Raw genomic sequence first — 19,535 nt, 5'->3', positions numbered from 1 at the left:
CGGCGGCCTCTCCAGGGCGGGCTTCAGGCCCACACCGCTCTCTCCAGCATATTTCTGCTCCCACCTTGTGGCTGCCGATTTCAGGACCGCTGCCGCCCCTGCCCCGGCCCGCTGCAAAACGGGTGACGGCATTTACTGGTGCTAAGTGCCCACGGGCCTGGGGGAAACCATCAGAGGTCACCAGCTGGTGTCTCGCTCTAGGTGGGGGATTTCAGGCCATATCTGGCCGGAGCTCGCTGCTCACGGGATGGATTATTGCCCAACGGACCACAGAAACTTCACCAAAAACCCACTGCCACCTGCCCGGGCTCCCAGTACTCGCAGGCCTCAGTGAAGCCTCCAGGGTGGCAGGACACACCGCAAACTGATGTCAGACCAACCACAGAAATTACCAGAGGTCAGAACTTGGCCCCAGGGACGGCAGCCACAGTACACGACCCCAGCTCCCCGTTTGGCAGTGGCCAGGCAAAGGAGAGGAGCCAGCCAGCCAGCGGCGGCTGCCACGTCAGGGCCCTGACTTACCAGACGTGAGCCGTGTCGCTAAGGGTGTCAGGACTCAGGGATTTTGTTTCTGGGTGTGTTGTGGGTTTTTTTTTTTTTAATTCACTTATTTTGGGGCCATGCCACAGGGCATGTGGGATCTTAGTTTCCCCAACCAAGGTGGAACCCGAGCTCCCCGCTGTGGAAGAGCGGAGTCCTAGCCCCTGTACCCCTATGGACATCCTGTGTTTGTTTCTATGGAGGAAATGCTTGTGCAGAGGAAAGCCGCCCAGACGGCGTACTGCAGGCCCTGCGTCCTTCCACAGCCCAGCGCTCAGAGGCAGCCCCGCAGTCAGGACGGGTGATGGGAGCCTGACCCGGGAGCACCCCAATTGGTCTCAGAGTTGCCGGCAGGACACCAACTGAGCCCGACTCGGGCAGGTCTGGCAAGGCCGCTGCAGATGCTCCCAGGCCCGGCAGTGTCTCAGGAACACCCAGGAATGGCAGTCGGCAGTGGGGAGGGCCGGGGTGGGTTCCCCTCTCCCCCCTCATCAGGCCACGCTCCTGGGCTGGTCTGCTCTCCTTCCTGCGTGTGAACAGGTTCCTCTCATCATGGGGCAGACCCTGGGTTACCCACCAGGATCACAAACACGCAGGAGCCCCTGACAGAGAGAGATGTTCTGGTCCCATCCAGAGGACAGGCAGACCCGGAGTGAAGAAGAGCCCAAGAAGGCAGAGCCAAGATAATGCTGTGTGTCTCAGAATGACAGGCGAACAGCAGCCCTCATGCCCCATCAGCCTGGGCAGACAACTCCAACAGAGCCACTAAAGGCTGGGGCTGCCTGCACCACTGGAGGGGAGCCCGGCACGAATGAAGTGACAGCAGTGGGCTGCAGAGTGTGGATGGGGCTTTCTTTTGAAACATCTATGTGGCCCACATTCACGCACACATCCATGTGTGCACTGCCCGTGTGTACATGAGGGATGAAGGACACACAGTGGGTGACAGTGACCATCTCCAGGGAGGCAGACTGAGTGTGAGGCCTAAACTTTATACACTTCTGCTGAGGTCTGAATTACTATAGAATGCACCTACATTTTACATTTTTCTTTAAAATCAGAAGACATAATTAGCACTGTATTTCTATCTTTGTCCAACAAAAACTGCTAAACTATAGTAAGTCCCCTACATAAGAACAAGTTCTATTCCAAAAGCACATCTGCAGGTCCAACAAAGTTAGCCTAGGGACCTAACTAACACAACTGGCTACACAGTACTGCAACAGTACTGTATTTAGTACGGCTACATAATACTACAATAGCACTGTATATAGTACTGGCTACATAGCACTGCCATAGTACTGTATATAGTGCTGGATACATAGTACTGCCATAGTACTGTATATAGTACTGGATACATAGTACTGCCATAGTACTGTATATAGTACTGGATACATAGTACTGCCATAGTACTGTATATAGTACTGGCTACACAGTACTGTGATAGTACTGATATAGTACTGCCTACATAGTACTGTGATAGTACTGTATATAGTACTGCCTACATAGTACTGTGATAGTACTGAATATAATACTGGCTACACAGTACTGCATAGCACTGTATACAGTACTGGTTACATAATACTATAATAGTACTGTATGTAGTATTGGCTACAGAGTATTATAATAGGTTTATAATACTTTTCACATAAATAATACATAAGAAACACATAAAATAAAGAAAGCATCTTTAATCTTACAGTATAATACCTTAGAAAGTATAGGAGTATAGCACAACACCTGATTAGAGGGACTGGCATGGAGTGAACAGGCAAGAAGTTACTGGTGGAGCTGGGCGAGGAGGGGGAGCTGGCAGAGAGAAGGACCGTCAGCAACGGAGACGGCAGGTGGGCTGTGACGTCACTCAGGCCTGACTTCGAGGCACAGGTTCTGGCTCCTTGCTGGATTCAATTCCATCTCCCTCTTTAAAAGCCGATCCAGGGATGTCTGGGCAGTGGCTCTTTTCTTCTCATCATAGATGACACGGTAGCACTGGATTGCATTCTGAACGGCTGCCTCAACCTTCGTGTACCGTTCTACATTTGGGTCCTGGGCCTCAAAAACGAACAGTGCCTCCTCAAACAGAGCGAACCCCCTGGCCATGTCCTGCATGGTGAATCTCTTCAGCTCTTCACCTCGTTCTTCCTCCTCCTGTCTCTCTTCGTCCTTTCTCTGGGCCTCAAGTTCCATCAGGTCTTCATTTGTGAGCTCCTCGTGTTGCACGGCAAGGAGTTCAATGAAGTCATCCTCCTGCAGATCCAGCTCCAGCTTCTCACTGAGGGTCACTAAGTTGCTGAAGACCTCTCTGGACTCCTCATCCACCTTCTCGAATTCACGAAAATCATGAACAAAGTGCGGGCAAAGGTTCTTCCATACACCATTCATGGTGCCGGCTGTAACCTCACGCCAAGCAAAATCAATGTTTTTTATGGCTTTGTAGATGTTATAGTCCTTCCAAAATTGTCGCAAGGTTGTTCCTGACTCATCACTCGCCTTTACTGCCTGACGAAAAGTGTGACGTAAATAATATTTCTTGAAAGTTGATATAACTCCCTGGTCCATGGGTTGGATAAGGGGTGCAGTATCTGGTGGGAGACGCACTACTTTGACATTGGGATGAAAATCGTCCATGAACAGGGGGTGGCCTGGAGCACTGTCAAGCAACAAAAGAATGTTGAATGGGATGTCCTTCTCCAAGCAGTATATCTCTACCTCCGGAATAAAGTGGTGGAAAAACCAGTCCTGGAAAATGGCCTGCGTAACCCAGGCTTTGGGGTTACTCTTCCACACAACAGGAAGAGAGCCCTTGGCTATATTTCTAAGGGCTTTTGGGCTCTCTGAATGGTAAACCAAGAGAGGCTTCAGCTTCATATCTCCAGAAGCATTGCCACCAAACAGCAGAGTCAGCCTGTCCTTTGCTGCTTTATAACCTGGCATCAACTTTTCCTCCTTACTGATGTAACTTCGGTCTGGCATTCTCTTCCAGTAGAGTCCTGTCTCATCCACATTAAAAACCTGCTCTGGTAAATATGCCCCTTCATCAATAATTTCTCGAAGGATCTCAGGAAATTCCCGGGCAGCAGCCACATCTGCACTCACTGCCTCGTCACTTACTTTTACACTGTGAAGATTGGCTCTGGCCTTGAACCGATAAAACCAACCACAGCTGGCATTAAAAGATGGGCCGTCTGATTCTTCACCGTATTTCTTCTTCAGGTCTTCATACAGGCTTTTAGCTTTCTCTTGAATCAGCATTATGTTGAGCGGGGCTCGACGCTGATGCTGGTCCTGCAACCACACACTGAGAAGTTTCTCCATCTCCTCCATCGCTTTCCCACGCCGCTTGGATATGATCGTCGACATCATCGACACAGCAGACTTCACGTGTTCCAGGATCTTGTCCTTGTTCTTGACGATCGTGCCAATGGTTGAACGGTTCAAGTTAAACGAACGAGCTACGTCTGTCATCTTCTCGCCTCGCTCCACTCTCTCAATTATCTTCACTTTCGTTTCCATCGTTATCGCATGGCGCTTCTTAGCAGTACCAGCTACATCACCACTGCTCTTACGCTTGCTTCCAGACATCCTGGGCTTGAAATAAAGATACTGTACTACTGTACTGTGAAGTACACAAAACACACAACCCCATGTAGAGGCTGCACACATGTGACAATGTACCCCAGACACATGAACTAACTTACGTGACGGGACATGCAAACACATGTTCACATCTTTAAAAGTGTGCAACCGGCAAATTCACATACAAGGGACTTACTGAACTCTGTATATGATGGTGTGAGCCTGGACCAGGGTGCCAGGCAGGGGCCAACCCAAGGGTGAGGGACCAGGGGCGGGGGGCCAGGGGGTGCTGGGCATAGCTGCTTACGGTGACCTTTCCAGGGCTGGGGTGAAGAAGGGTTGGGGGGCAGAGTTCAGCAGGATATGGCATCTCTGACTGTGAAGGACTCACAGCTCACCTGAGCTCCATCCGAGAAGGGCTTGGCTGGCTCTGCGAGGTCTGCAGGCTGTTGGTCCTCAGGAGGGGCCTGGACCAGGGCTGAGGGGGAAGGGGAGTGTTAGAGTCTGCAGCCCCGCCCCACGGACACAGGGGTCGGACACCCAGAGGTCAATGTGCAGCTGGACACTGGCCGGGGACTCAAAGTTGGATGAGACCTCGCTGCCCTCAGACTCACAGAGGGTGGCAGCCCCTTCTGACCCGCACACGTGTGACCTCGAGAGCACACCCAAGGCCTTTGAAACCCAAGTCACTGAAATGCCAAAGAAACAGTCATCAGATGCTTCCTTCGGCTACAGCTGGGTAGTCGGTAAAGAGCTGTGTCAGCAGGCCTGAGCTGTCCAAGCCCTGCACACTCCCAGCAAAAGTCTGGCCCTTGATCTGCTCCCAGTAGGGGACCTCAAAGCCCTTGGAAGATTCTGCCTGGTAACATCAGGCAAGATCCCCGGGGGACAGCACCCCAGGCATGCTGCTGCACATCACTGCCTGGGGAACTAAGCATGACCCACACAGCTCCCACAGGACAGGACTCTGGAATCTCATGCCTGGTGTCTCACAGACTGGGCACCTGTTCCCACTGCTGACTTTAATCTGCATCCTTTCACTGTAATAAACGACAACCAAGACTATAACAGTCTTGTCGATTCCTGCAGCTCCTAGCAAATCACGAAGCCTAAGGGGTGGTCTTGGGGACCCTGAATAAAAACATCTGTCTGCACAAACAAAGTATACATAAGTTCACATGAGCATTAACCCTAATAGCCAAAAGGTACCAACAACCCAAACATCCATTAACACTTAAAACAAAAACAGACTGTGCTATAACCATACAATTGGATATGACAAGGCATAAGAACGAATGAGATACTGACATACTATACCATGAACGCGGAAAACATTACGCTCAATGAAAGAAGCCCATCCTCTAAGCCACATACTGTATGACTCCACTTACTAAGACATCCAGAGTAAGAAAATACACAGAGACACCAAGCACGTTAGCGGCTGCCAAGGCACTGGGAGAGGGCAGAACGAGGAGTGACTGCTGCTGGGCACAGAGTTCATTTGAAGGTGATTACACTATGGTGTTAGACACGGGTGGTGGCTGTACAACCTCGTGAATGTACTAAAACCCATGAACTAGACGATTTTTTGACATGTGTGTTACAGCTTACTAAAGATGGGTTTTTGTTTGTTTGTTGAAGTGCTATGGTTTCCACCCCTTGATACAAGGCGCCAAGCAGGCAAAGGAGCTGCACAGACACTGAGTGAATGAGTACACAAAGGCCACGGGGACCTGATGGCTGTCACCAGCCATCTCTCCTGCCTGCTGCGTGGCTGTCACCTCCTCAGGTGTGTAAGTGCACATCCAGACCAAGGTGAAGACATTGTACAGCACGAACCGCAAAGCCACCCTTGGCCGGGCTTTCCCCACTCCCTCCAGAAAAACGAGGACACCCTACTTGTGACTGGAGGGTCTCATCATCCAACTCTCAAACCAGACTGGACTCCACCAGGCCAAGGACCTTGCTCTCTCCCCTCCCCACTGGACCCACAGGGCTGGCACATGCCATGCACTCAGTGAATTTTCCAGGAAGAAAAAGAAAAAGAAGGCTCAGAGTACCCTCAGAGGGGGAAATGCCACAGCAACTGCAGGCTCGCACCTCTGGGAGGCTCACAGGCTAGGAAAGTCTTCAAACAGGTCATGGCTTCTGAGCCTTCTTCCCAGCAATGAGGACACAGAGGGCCGGGGCACAGTGAGCAGGCATTCAGGACCTACGGTCATGGGCTGGGTCCCCCTGCACATTCCCCTGCCCCAAGCCCAGTCCCTGGGGCTCACCAGTCTCCTGAAACATCTGAGCGAGGTCCTCCACGAGCGCCACAGCCTCCTCGCCGCTCTCGGGGCACTGGGACTCCACCCAGACCCGGGTGTCGGGGGGCAGCATGCCCAGGAACTGCTCCAGCACCAGCAGCTCCAGCATCTGCTCCTTGGAGTGCACCTCGGGCCTCAGCCACTGGCGGCAGAGCTCCCGGAGCTGGACCAGCGCCTCGCGGGGCCCCGCGGCCTCCTCATAGCGGAAGCTGCGGAAGCACAGCCGGGGGTCCCAACCGAGAGCAGGCAGGGGGGTGTGGGGCTGAGGCTTGGAGAACGGTTCCGGATCCCATGGGACGTCCTCGTCCTCCTCCACCTTGATGATCACGAGCTCCTCCTGACCGAAGGGTGCCGGGTCAGCTGCCATGGTGAGGCGTGGGGAAGCTGGCCTCCCCGTCTTCACTCAGCCACACGCACCGTCTTCCTGGGACACACACACACACCCAATCAGGGCTGTGGACCACCCACACCTCTCCACCCACTTACACCCTGCAAGGCCACTTGCCGTGAGGGAGAGCATCCCCAAACCCGGCCACCTGGGCAGCTGGTGGAGGACACCTTGTACTGAGAACCTGGTTAGGACAGTGAGGGAGAGGGTCCTGGAGAGAAGCCTTCAGGAGTTCAGGCCAGACTGGGCCAAGGAGGAGGGCTGCTCCTGGGGAGGGAGCGTGGACATGTCCAGTGTCTCAGTGACAGAAAACCCGGTCAGCAGCCAGGCAGAGGTGTTAGCGGGAACTAGCGGAGGCCCAGTGACCAGGGAGGGTCCCAACCCAGGGACCAAGCGCACAAGTGCAGGATGCAGTCTGCGGGGCACTGGAAGGAGCGACAGAAAGGAGAAGTGCACGACACGGCAGCTGGGGACAATGAGAGCAGCCACACAGGCAGAGCAAGAGCGGGCGCCTACCCTGAGGGCCTTCCTTCCTTCACCTTAGGCTCCTTTGGGGCCCGGCCCTGTTGAATGGTAAAATTTCCAAACAGCAAACAGGAGCTACTGCTGTAAGTGTTCACCAAAAGATCCTGAAAACCAGCAATTCCTCAGCTGGCAACTCTGGGGAAAGGAATTGGAGGAAGACATCTGCTTTTCCTTTTGTAACGTCTGCAAAGCATCTGAATTTCTATCTTTCCACCGGTCATTTGCTACCACTGTAACTTAAGAACATAGATCATTTTCCGTGCCAACGCATGGCTTTAACAGGGTTTGTCAGGGATCCCCTGAGCCAGGCCGCTCAGTCCAACAACGCCCAAACACCCGGGTTCTGACCCCCGAGTACCCTGCCTAGACCCGCCTGCACTCTCACCTCAGGGGGGCACGCGCGCAGGTGCAGCGGAAGCAGGGAGGTGCCCTGAGCTGCAGAAATCCAGGAAGACTTCTCAGGAGAGGTGCGTTTAGGGGGAGCTAGGCGGAAAAGCTGACCCAGTGTGTCCACAGAACTGGGAACCGCCGGCCGGAGGCCCAGAAACTCCGCCAAGAAAGCGACCACCGCGGATGCACAAGAACTGACCCTGAAGCGCGGCGAGAGCCCAGCTCCTCGCGGATCACTTCCGGCCCGCGACTCGCTTCCGGGACAGGCCCAGTCCCACCGGACTCCATGTCCCAGCAGCCCCCGCGCCGCCGATCCGAGGAAATCGCTGAGGGACTCAGGGAGCGGGTGGTGCTCCTACGCCCTCTTGTCCCGCGCCCTCTGGCCAGCTGCATACCCTGCCTCGGGCTTTTCCCCCACGCGCCTGCTGTCTCCCGCGGACTCACTGCCCTCGGGAGCTACGCCGGCTGGCGTGGAACAACGCCACCGTGCAGAAAAGACGACCAAACACCCTGGGGTCCCAGGACCAGGAGTTTTCTGGCTGCCCCACGGACTATTTCCGAAGCCTTGTTCCCACCCCGCCCCTCGCCCCCTCTCCCGAGCCCCCAGCCACCTCCCCACGACGCTGCACGCTAGCCAGCGGAGGTGAGTTGGGGTAACCCGACGCTTCTGCAGCTCTATGACAACCTCCCGCGCCGGGAAGTGGAATTGGCGCGAGTCCCGCTCCGCCTCTGAGGCCCGCTGGGAAATGTAGTCCTTGGCTTGTCACAAGACCCTCCCAGCCCAGCTGCGGATACTACATTTCCCAGGGGGCAGCTGGGGAATGAAGTTCTTCAGGGCCCCGAGACCGGTGCTCCACTGCTCTTGGGCTGAGGTCCGGTCCTGTCCCTTGTTCTGAGGAAAGCAGCCGATGGGTCGACGCGCGCGCGGCCTGTCCACCATGGCCTGCCTCACGACCTCACCTGCGTCTCTACCCCTCCCTCCGTTAGGATGTGGCATCTCCTCGCACTGGGTCCTGTCTCTTCCAGCCGCTGGGCCACACTCCGGCTCCACCGGGGCTGCTTCTGCCTCCCCGTCCACAGGCGTTTACCAGCCACACAATGCTGGGCCGCCTCAACACGTCCCTATCTGATGCCTGGCATTTTGAAATGACCGGCTTCCAAAAGCTGGGCACCACCTCCCAGAAAACCTCCCCTATCGGTCCCGCTGGATTTGGGTCCCTCCCCGGTCACCCATCGTAGCCATTGTCACACAGAACGTAACCGCCTCTGGACTGGCAGCTCTGAAACCAATCTCTCCCACCCTGGTCTCCCCACACCCAACATGTTACAAATGCCCATAATTTGTGTAATTTATTAATATAGTCAGTCACCAGGCTCCTCAGCAAAGCGCCTTCTCTTCTTGCCATCCCTTTTGCTGCTCTTGCTAGGAAAGCAGGCCAGGGGCCACATCTGACCTTTCTCCCTGGAAGGCTGGACCCCTGCCGTGGCTCAGGCTGCTTTTATGTGCTGACAGCACGCCCACCACTGCAAGTGCTAGCTGAGTGACAGGAATGCTCTCTCCCAACTTCACTCTTGGTGTGTCTGCGTGTGCATGTGCACATGTGTGTACAAGTAGGTGTGTGAGCATGCACGTGCACCCACACAGGCACAGATACCTGTGTTGAAAGGAGGCCAGACAGCCATGTCTCACCACCTGGGGCTCATCTAGTTGGGGTACAAGAACACCTTCCCTTGCAGACTTTGTGTTGATAATCCATATGGTATGTCTGCAGACTCAGGCGGATACCCCAGTGTACGTCAGACATCACTTTGCTGATAAAGGTCCGTATGTCCATCTAGTCAAATTATCATCTTTTCATCTTTTCCGATGTGAGAGTTGGACCATAAAGAAGGCTGAGCGCCCAAGAATTGATGCTTTCGAATTGTGGTGCTGGAACAGACTCTTGAGAGTCCCTGGGACTGCAAGATCAAACCAGCCAATCCTAAAGGAAATCAACCCTGAATATTCATTGGAAGGACTGATGCCGAAGCTGAAGCTCTAATACTTTGGCCATCTGATGCAAAGAGCCAACACACTTGAAAATGACTGATGCTGGGAAAGACTGAAGGCAGGAGAAAGGGGGTGACAGAGGATGAGATGGTTGGATGGCATCACCGAATCAATGGACATGACTTTATGCAGACTCCAGGAGATAAAGGCATAGCAACCCACTCCAGTATTCTTGCCTGGAGAATCCCATGGACAGAGGATGCCGGTGGGCTATAATCCATAGGCTGGCAAAGAGTCAGACATGACTGAAGTGACTTAGCACGCACAGCACCAGGAGATGATGGACAGAGAAGCCTGGTGTGCTGCAGCCCATGGGGTTGCAAAGAGTCAGACACAACAGAGACTGAACAGCAACAAGGGGACAGAACAACAAGCTGAACGTTGAGGCCACTGAACCCCCAGGAATGACTGAGTTTTTACAAAGAGCTCTAGATCTGGAAGACCATCAGAGTGACAAAAGTTCGGCCTCAGAGGCTAGAGGGAAGCCAAGATAACCACAGCACAGAAACCCAGGGAAGAAAAGATCTCCAAAGCAAGGAATGGTGCCTGGTATCAAAAGCCACACATGCCCATAGGCTCTGGCACAGTGCAGGCTCAGACAACACAAGTCATAGAAGCCCAAAGGGGTGAGGATGGCATGGAAGGTGAGCCAGAACAGTAGGAAACCCCCATCCAGAACTGGTGGGAAGTCACAATAGGGCACAGTCAGTCAGGGCTGGCAAACAGGAGAGGCTCGTCTCAACCATGGCCCCTCACCACAAGGAAGGCTGCTCTGGTGGGCTGTGCTTGGCAACTGCTGTTCTATAGGGTGTGTCTCTGACATGGATGGGCACTCCTGGGTCCCGCAGCTCATCTGCCAATCAGAAAACACTGCCCTCAAGCCTAGTGTTCTGTGTGCCACTGTACAAAGTTGGCCGTGCATGAGGTACGAAAACCATGAGTCAGACGTGGCAGGGTCTACCCTCCAGAAACAAAACTCATCAGACAAAGCACATCTGCAATCAGGCCCAAGCCTCAAATCACACAGGTCATTTAAAGAGGTCTGTCCTTCAGAGTCTGTGGGCCCCACCTGGGCTGAGTGCAGGCTTCCTGACGCTTTTGTTGCCACCATCAGGGGGCCTCTGGAGGCCCTGCAGCAGCCCGAGCCTGTCGCCTCCTTTCCCGGAGCAGCTCCCGGAGGTGGGCAAGGGCACAGTGGACAGCCCGGGCCACCCACAGGCTGCGCTCCCGGTTGGGATCGTTCTCTGAGAGGACCTGCAGGCCAGCAGCGAAGTGGGACAAGGCCCGGGCCAGGTGCTCTGAGCACAACGCAACCACAAGTGTGTCCTCGGCCTCCGCACCCCCTGTGGCCTCCGACTCCGGTCTTCTAGAGGCCAGGCCCTTCCCACACTGGCAGGGCAGCCGAGGGCCACGGGCGTGCCCACCGTCCGTGCCCAGGGAGGTGGGCGTGGGCTCCCCGCGGGCCTGCAGCAGATGGCTAACATCGGCCTCAGCCACGTCGCCCAGGCCTGTGCGGCTGGCTAGTGTCTCGATGCTGCGGGGGAGCTGGGGCACGGCGCTGGGCTCGGGAGCACCAGCCAGCACGCACTCGGGCCAGAGCTTCCTCCAGGCACTGTTCATGGCAGCGGGCTGCAACTCCGCCCAGGCCTCAGCGATGTTGTCCACAGCAGTCATGACAGTGTAGCTGCGCCAGAACTCCCACACGGAGGGCCGGTCTGCACCGCCCATCTCCTGGGCCAGCTGGCTGAGCGTGCGGCGCAGATACTGGGCCTTGAAAGCAGTGATGACACCCTGGTTCATGGGCTGGATCAGGGTGGACGTGTTCTTGGGTAGGAACTCGACCCGCACATGGGCTGAGAGGCCACCCAAGTGGGCAGGGTGGCAGGGCGCACTGTCCAGCAGCAGCAGGGCACGGTGCGGGAGGCCATGGCTGGCACAGTAGCTTTCCACAGCAGGGCAGAAGCAGCTAGTAAACCACTCCTGGAAGATGACAGGCGTCAACCAGTCGTTGCGGTTGGAGCGCCAGACCACAGGCAGGCTGGCCTTGGAGCAGCCCCTGAGGGCACGCGGGTTCTCCGAGGGGTACACCAGCAGGGGCTTCAGCTTGAAGTCACCAGCCGCATTGCCACCGAGCAGCAGGGTCAGGTGGTCCTTAGAGGCCTTGGGCCCGGGCCCAGCTGTCCCCTCCAGCGCCAGAAGCATGCGCTCAGGGAGCCGCTTCCAGAACAGGCCCGTCTCGTCCACGTTGAAGACCTGCCGCGGTGAGTAGCAGCCCTCCTCCAGGATGGCGCGCAGCACTGCCGGGTAGCGAGCGGCAGCCTGGGCGTCGGCCACAGCGGGCTCCTCCGTCAGCAGCACGTTGTGGCGCACCTTAAACCGGGCAAACCAGCCGTTGCTGGCCCCAAAGGTCTCGGCCCGGCTGCCGCCGCCCTGCTCGTGCTGCAGCTGGGCGAAGAGCCGGCGTGCCTGGTCCTGGATGAGCAGTGTGCTGACCGGCAGGTTCTGCCGCTTCTGCTCCTCGATCCACAGGCTCAACAGGCGCTCCATGTGGCCCATCAGTGCACCCCGGCAACGTGTGAGCTGCGTGGTGCAGACGGGCGCGGCTGCCTGAGAGCTGGCCCGGATCCTGTCCTTGTTGACACGGATGGAGGCGACCGTGGAGGTGGCCAGCCCCAGGGCCCGGGCAATCTGTGTCAGCTTCTCCCCCTCCTCAAAGCGCCGAAGTACCTCCAGCTTCACATGCAGGGTGATGGATTTCCGGTCCCGCTTGGCACTGTGGCGGAGGCCAACCCCGAGGGGTGCCTTCCCCAAGCCCTGCGGCTGGGGGGGCTTCAGGCTGCCTCCCTGAGCCATGCATCTCAACACACTCTCTTCCCTCTGCCCGTCGGCGGTACCCAGCGTCGTGCCACAGTGGCCCCTGGGCCTCTCCTGCCACTCCATCTCTGCCTGAAGAGGGGAACACACGGGAGTTACTGTGAGTCCGAGAGAGCCGAGACCAGCACCTGGCCCTCCCGTGCTATGACCTAGAGCCCGCAGCCCTGTGGCCCACTGCCTTGAAGGCAGGTCCAGTCCCTTCTCTCCCTAATGCGAACCAAACTGCATACACACTTCTGAGCATTCTTTGCAACCAGAGAAGCATTTCACTTAGTTTTCGTTTATGAGGTCAAAAAGGTCTGCTGGAGGGCAGCAAAGGTGACACAGACATAAAGAACAGACTTTTGGACACAGTGGAGGAAGGAGAGAGTGGGATGATTTAAGAGAATAGCACTAAAGTATATACATTACCATACATAAAATGGATAGCCAGTGGGAGTTTGATGTAGACACAGGAAACCCAAAGCCAGTGCTTGGTGACAGCCTAGAGGGATGTGATGGGGAGGGCATTCAAGAAGGAGGGGACATATGTATACCTATGGCCAATTCATGTTGCTGTTCAGCAAAAGCCATCACAATATTTAATTGTCCAGTAATTAAAAAATAAATGAAGAGGCTGAACACATCAAAAAAACAAAAACATCTGTCAGGTGACTTTGCTCTTCCCCCAGCAAAACTCTTGAAACCATAAGGGAATGTGAAGAGAGTCTAGAAATTCTGATCCACCTCCCAAACACAGATGAGCAGAAGCATCTCCATGCTTCTCACTTGGTATGAGAAACTGAATAATGCCTCCTAAACACATCCACATTCTAATCCCAGGAAACAATGAATAAATGACCTTTCAAGGCAAAAGGGACAGGTGTGATTAAGATAATAATCTTAAGAGGCAGAGATTATCCTGGATCATCCAAGTGGGCCCTACACAAATCAGGGATCCGTGTAAGAGGACGCAAAAAATGTCACTCACTCAGAAGACAATGTGAGAAAAAAAAAGAAAAGGCAATGTGACCACTGAAAACTAGAGCTTCAGAAGGAACCAGCCCTGCCAATACCCTGATGTTAGCCCTGAATCTGAATACTGCAGATTTCAGAGCTCCAAACTCTTAATAAACTTGTGTTGTTTGAAACTAAGTCTGTAGTAATATGGTACAGCCATGACAGGAAACTAACACAGAAGGGAACTTCCTTAAATCATGCCACCACTGTGGAGCACGTCGGGACAGAGAAGGTGGTTCTCCACACAGCAGCCAACTTCTCCACACAAGTCAGGGTGGAATTACCTGGCGGACCAGTGGTTAAGACTCCACGCTTCCACTTCAGGAGGCACAGGTTTGATCCCTGGCTGGAGAACTAGGATCCCCACAAGTTGCGAAGTGCTGCCCTCCCCACCAAAAAACCAATGGCGCCTCTGCTAAGGGTCCTCCCAGGCCTCCCACCCCGAGTCAAAGCCACAATCATCACCAGCTGTGTCAAGGGCCTCTAAGCCTCCTTCTCTCCTTTGCTTACTCATGACCACATCCTTAGGGCAGGCTAAGGGCACCCCCAGCCCAGGGCCTTGGCTACTGTGGCTCTGGTGCACAGCAGGTCGCCCTTCCCTCTAATAGGCAGGGCTTATTCCCTCTTCTGCAGGCCTTTGCTCAAATGTAACCTGATCAGAGAAGCCCTCCCCACCTTTATCATGCATCCATCACACACTGCCTCAGGGCAGGAGCTGTGCCTACAGAGTACTCCAGCTGAGTTCCCAGCGGGAGAGCCTGGCACTCTGGTGGCATTCTATGGTCATGTGCTAAGTTATCAAATGAAGCACCCTGAAGGGATGCTTTGTCCCTTTTGCATTTCTCAGTTTGTCCCTTTTGCATTTCAAACCATGTGAAAGTAGCACCTGGTCAAAACAGTAGAAGTTTTTTGAAGGAAAACTTGTGAAAAACAAGGACAGGTACCTGACAGGTCTTTGTGTTTTGGGGAGTGCCTATGGCACCCACGAAGAGTACTTCCAGGGACCCAAAGGTTGCACCTGGGGTACAGAAGCGTAGGCACGGGGAAGGCTTCCAGGAAAAAGGCACCGAATTCCGAACAAGTCACGCGCCCATCCCTCTCTCTCCATATCGATGCCTTCGCCTCCTCACCCACAATTTTACACTCCTCCGTATATGCACACATTCTCTCCCTCGCCCTCTACAAAGTCCCCAAGCCCGCCGTGGAGGGAGGCGCGAGACTACATTTCCCAGAAGGCGGCGGGGCCGCCTAAGACTCCCATTGGCCCCTTTCCCGCGCGTCCGTTCCCTTCTCCCCACGAGAGCTGAGTGTATGGGCGCCTCGGCCCCTTGCCACGGAGCCCCGGCTTCCGCGCGGCCGACGGCCCTCACCTCCGGACCGCGACATGGGCCGGCTGCCTCAAATGGGCCGGCGGGGCTGCAGAGCCTCCTCATCTCCTGCCTAATTCGCCGCTTTCCAGAGGCGGACGAGCCCAACCTTCATCTTTAGCGGCGGAGGCGGAGGTTGCCGGGCGACGACCAGGATTGGAGGGGGCCGCGTTGGTCCCGCCTACTGCTGTGTCCGGTCGCCCAGGGCCTGCTGGGAAATGTAGTTCTATGAGGAGCCCGACCAGACCTAAGTCCGAGCGGGGGAGCTCAAAGCCGTGTCTATCCAAGGGTGACTTTCTTGCCTATTAATTTCCTTCTCCTGTCTTTTCTGCCGTCTGCTTTCCATCACTTTCTTTTTTCCTTCCTCTTTCATGAAATTTTTAATAATCTACTTTTCTTATATGTATGCTAGTAACCTGTGAAATGCCAGGCTGGATAAATCACAAGTTGGAGTCAAGATTGCCTGGAGAAATATTAATAACTTCAGATATGCCAATGATACTACTGTAATGACAGAAAGCAAAGAGGAACTAAAGAGCCTCTTGATGAAAGTGAAAGAGGAGAGTGAAAAGCCTGTTTAAAATTTGACAAAGATCCGTATAGTCAAAGCTATGTTTTTTCCAGTATTCATGTATGGATGTGAACGTAGGACTATAAAGAAGGCTGAGCAACGAAGAATCGATACTTTCGAATTCTGGTGTGGGAGAGAAGACTTGAAACGGAGCAGGATATGGTCCTTGCCCCATCACCACCACCACCACCAAGTCCTGTGCCTGCCTTTTTTTCTGTGGAAAACTTTAGTCAAAGAATAAGTTTAATCAGAGATGAGAGAAATGCTGAAACAAAACAAAGGAGACTAAATAATAATAATGTAGTCATTAAGCATAGTCATGGAGAAGGCAATGGCGACCCACTCCAGTACTCTTGCCTGGAAAATCCCATGAACGGGGGAGCCTGGTGGGCTGTGGTCCATGGGGTCGCTAAAAGTCGGACACGACTGAGTGACTTCACTTTCACTTTTCACTTTCATGCATTGCAGAAGGAAATGGCAACCCACTCCAGTGTTCTTGCCTGGAGAATCCCAGGGACGGAGGAGCCTAGTGGGCTGCCGTCTATGGGGTCGCACAGAGTCGGACACGACTGAAGCGACTTAGCAGCAGCAGCAGCAAGCATAGTCAAGGACCTTTAGTTTTTTCTCAAGGGCTATAGATAATATTCTGAGCCATATCCTGTGAGATGTCTTATAGATATCAAAACACCAGGTGGGAGAACTACATGATGACCAGACTACACCAATGATATGAGCTGCCACAGTTCCAAGAACTGGCTGCAAAGAAATGGGAACAAATGGACCCTAGAACTGAAGATTAACTATACCTAAAATAACCAAGATCATGTTGGTCAGACCACTGATGACCAATTTGAAGATGACTGTTAGAGGTGACCGGAGAAGGCAATGGCACCCCACTCCAGTACTCTTGCCTGGAAAATCCCATGGACGGAGGAACCTGGTGGGCTGCAGTTCATGGGGTCGCTAAGAGTCGGACACGACTGAGCGACTTCACTTTCACTTTTCACTTTCATGCATTGGAGAAGGAAATGGCAATCCACTCCAGTGTTCTTGCCTGGAGAATCCCAGGGACGGGGGAGCCTGGTGGGCTGCTGTCCATGAGGTCGCACAGAGTCGGACACGACTGAAGCGACTTAGCAGCAGCAGCAGTTAGAAATGACTGTGCCATTTCTGCATGTAGCCACCCCCCTCCTCTGTCTATAAAAGCTCTTGCCCCCTGCTTGTTGGGGGTGAGGGTGAGGGTGGGAGTCCGCCTTTGGACAGATGTCTGACACCCTCCACCCCCAGTTGCCAGCATCTGATATGAAGCAAACGTTCCTTTCAACCAAGCTGGCCTGTTTATTGGCTTTTGAGCGGTAAGGAGATGGACCCACCACACATTCTTCAGTAACAGATTTTTGAGAGTCCCTAGGACTGCAAGGAGATCAAACCAGTCAATTCTAAAGGAAATCGACCCTGAATATTAACTGGAAGGATTCATGCTGAAGCTGAAGCTCCAATACTTTGACCACCGGATGCAAAAACCCGACTCACTGGAAAAGACCCTGAGGCTGGGTAAGATTGAGAGCAGGAGAAAGGGGCGATAGAGGATGAGATGGTTGGCTGGCATCACTGACTCAGTGGATATGAGTTTGCACAAACTACAGGAGACCACTTTGGGTTCCCCACCAACATCAACTTCCAAAGTTGATACATATTTTCAGCCTTTGAAGTTCCAAATCTACTTCCTCATGGGACACAACATCTTGTTTAATTTCTTCCCATTCTCCATATGGGTTTGATTTTTAATTGTATTTATTTGGGCTGTGCTGGGTCTTCATTGCTGCACAGGCTTTTCTCTAGTTGCAGAGAACAGAGCCTACTTTCTAGTTGCAGTGCGTGGGCTTCTCGTTGAGGTGACTTCTGTTGTGGAGCATGGACTCCAGGGCTGTGGGCTTCAGTAGGTTTCCCGGGCTCTAGAGCACAGCCTCTATAGTTGCGGTGCATGGGCTTACCTGCTCTGTAGCATACGAGATCTTCCCAGACCAGGAATCGAACCCAGTCTTCTGCACTGGCAAGCAGATTATTTACCACTGATCCACTATATATATATTTTTTTTTCTTTTTCTTAATGAGTTTTGGATTTTCCTTCATTTGGACCTGATGAACTCTTCCTTTAGGTATTTGTTTTCTTTCTGTTTCTGGTTCAGTACCTTTATCACTATTTTTAGTTTCTTCTTTAAACTTTATTTTTAGCTTCTTCCTTAAACTATTTTTAGCTTTTACATTGCTGTAGAGACCTTTCCTTCCCCTCTCCCTTTTTTGCTTCCTGTTCCACCATCAGTAACTATGTGACTCTGATAGTTTGGACTCTTCCAGGGTACCAAGAAACTTTTAATTGACTTTACTAGATAAGAGATCACCAGACTGTGGAATGAAATCTTCAGGATTTTCCCATCTGGATTCCCCTGACGGTTATAATAATATGTATAACCATCTTCACTTAATCCTTCTACCCAGTCTTCACTGCTGCTTTTTTAAGTTTCCTTGAAATCCTTCAGGTTTTTCCCACTGAGGTCCTCCTGTGATAAGATCATGATAGAAATGGTAACCCTCAGAGATAACTCATTCTGCCCATCTGCCCTTTGAAGGGTCTTTGTCTTCCTGCTGATTTTGATGCAGAGATGAATGGAACAGCACTGGTCACTAACGATATGCTTGGCTCTGAAATTTCTGACTCTGAGCCAAACCTTTTCAAATCCTGTTAGTATCCCTGCAGGGCAGCTACCTCCACTGCAGCAAACTCCTCTGATCCTTTTTCTTCTTCCTTTCCCGTCTCCAGGCTTTCCTGTTTAATCTCACATATCCTCCTTGACACATTTTCTTTATGATTCTTTCCTCTTTCAAGAAAGTAAACACTAGGCCTATTGTACACTATCAAGCACCTGCAGTACTCACAGAATTTCTTTGGTTGTGACTCCCAGTAGTCTTCCATGGACTGGACCAGCCGCTCTGAGGGTCATCCCCAGGCCTGGGTGAGGCTCACATTCCCTATGCGGGATGAGTTGGGGCCCAGCTCACCGAGAGGCCCACTGGAGCCTCTGAGCCGGGACCCGGTCTCTTTCTTTCCATCATCCTTCGTACCGCCTTCCTTCCCTGGGTCTCTCTCACTGTTTTCTCTTTCTTCCTATCTGTTCCACATTCGGGGAGAAATGGTTGCCTTCAGACTGTCAAAATTTTAATTTTTGAAACCGCTGAAAACAAACTCAGTGAGCACGTGTCAAAGAGGTATTTACCGCCGGTAGGAACTAGCAGGATGACACAGGTGGTTCTGGGAAGGTGAGAGAGAAGAAACAACAGAGAAGGTGAAAGAACAATCAAACACTGAAATAATAGCGCAAAGTCGGATTGTCGGTGTCCCACACAGGAGTGGGCAGGCATCTTAGTGTCCTACAGGGTGGTTAAAAAAAAAAAAAAACTTGGGGTACCCTTCTCTCCTGGTCAGAAAGCATTTACAACCTATCAACCTTTTACAAGTTAGCATCTAACGTCACAGTATCTGAACTCTGATCAAAAGAGTTGCTTCACTTAGGGAATCAGACAACCTGAAGCAGTCTTACTAGAGACGGTGCTAGGACTTCGAGCCATCTTTTTTCTCTTATCGGCAAGTTTTGGGTAAGTTTCCTTAACAAGTGTCCCTCCTGCTCCGTCTGTCTCTCTTCTTGCTGTCACCCTTCTCTGAGCCCTTGAAAACTCTCGACCCATTTCACTCTATCTCCAATTTCTGTCCACATCTTTCCTCTTCCTTCTGTACTCCTGATCCTCGTCTGTCCCTTGAATCTCGCGATCTGCACGTCTCGCTGTAAATCGATTCTCCCTTTATCTCTCCTTTCCCTCACCATCCCGGCCCTGATTTCTCTACCTCTTGTTAACTGTTCTGACACACGTCTGACCAGCCCTGACT

General features: G+C 53.0%; 3 protein-coding genes across 4 annotated transcripts; 1 reads left to right on the top strand and 2 right to left on the bottom strand.

The window, feature by feature from the left end:
- Nucleotides 1-2,211: 2,211 nt before the first annotated feature.
- On the bottom strand, nucleotides 2,212-6,795 carry LOC133229804 (tigger transposable element-derived protein 1-like). Its single transcript, XM_061386556.1, has 3 exons — nucleotides 6,396-6,795; nucleotides 4,518-4,597; nucleotides 2,212-4,131 (listed from the first exon to the last, which is right to left on the bottom strand). The coding sequence occupies exons 1-3, from the start codon at nucleotides 6,793-6,795 to the stop codon at nucleotides 2,401-2,403; spliced, it is 2,211 nt and encodes a 736-aa protein (XP_061242540.1). The 3' UTR covers nucleotides 2,212-2,400.
- On the bottom strand, nucleotides 6,773-18,611 carry LOC133229811 (tigger transposable element-derived protein 1-like). 2 transcript variants are annotated; one of them, XM_061386571.1, is made up of 3 exons: nucleotides 18,530-18,611; nucleotides 10,851-12,727; nucleotides 6,773-6,852 (listed from the first exon to the last, which is right to left on the bottom strand). In XM_061386571.1, the coding sequence occupies exon 2, from the start codon at nucleotides 12,719-12,721 to the stop codon at nucleotides 10,892-10,894; it is 1,830 nt and encodes a 609-aa protein (XP_061242555.1). In that variant the 5' UTR covers nucleotides 12,722-12,727; nucleotides 18,530-18,611; the 3' UTR covers nucleotides 6,773-6,852; nucleotides 10,851-10,891. The 2 variants fall into 2 exon arrangements, with proteins under 2 accessions (XP_061242555.1, XP_061242553.1); XM_061386569.1 differs by lacking the exon at nucleotides 18,530-18,611 and adding an exon at nucleotides 15,025-16,708.
- LOC133229514 (uncharacterized) lies at nucleotides 7,103-9,105 on the top strand. Its single transcript, XM_061385879.1, has 3 exons — nucleotides 7,103-7,152; nucleotides 7,847-8,374; nucleotides 8,719-9,105. Exons 1-3 carry the CDS (start codon nucleotides 7,103-7,105, stop codon nucleotides 8,879-8,881), a joined length of 741 nt encoding a protein of 246 aa, XP_061241863.1. The 3' UTR covers nucleotides 8,882-9,105.
- Nucleotides 18,612-19,535: the final 924 nt, after the last annotated feature.

This window comes from Bos javanicus, chromosome 18 (genome assembly GCF_032452875.1).
Source record: "Bos javanicus breed banteng chromosome 18, ARS-OSU_banteng_1.0, whole genome shotgun sequence".
NCBI classification, from domain to species: domain Eukaryota; kingdom Metazoa; phylum Chordata; class Mammalia; order Artiodactyla; family Bovidae; genus Bos; species Bos javanicus.
The sequence above is the reverse complement of the archived record's forward strand: the minus strand, read 5'-3'. Positions and strand labels throughout refer to the sequence as shown.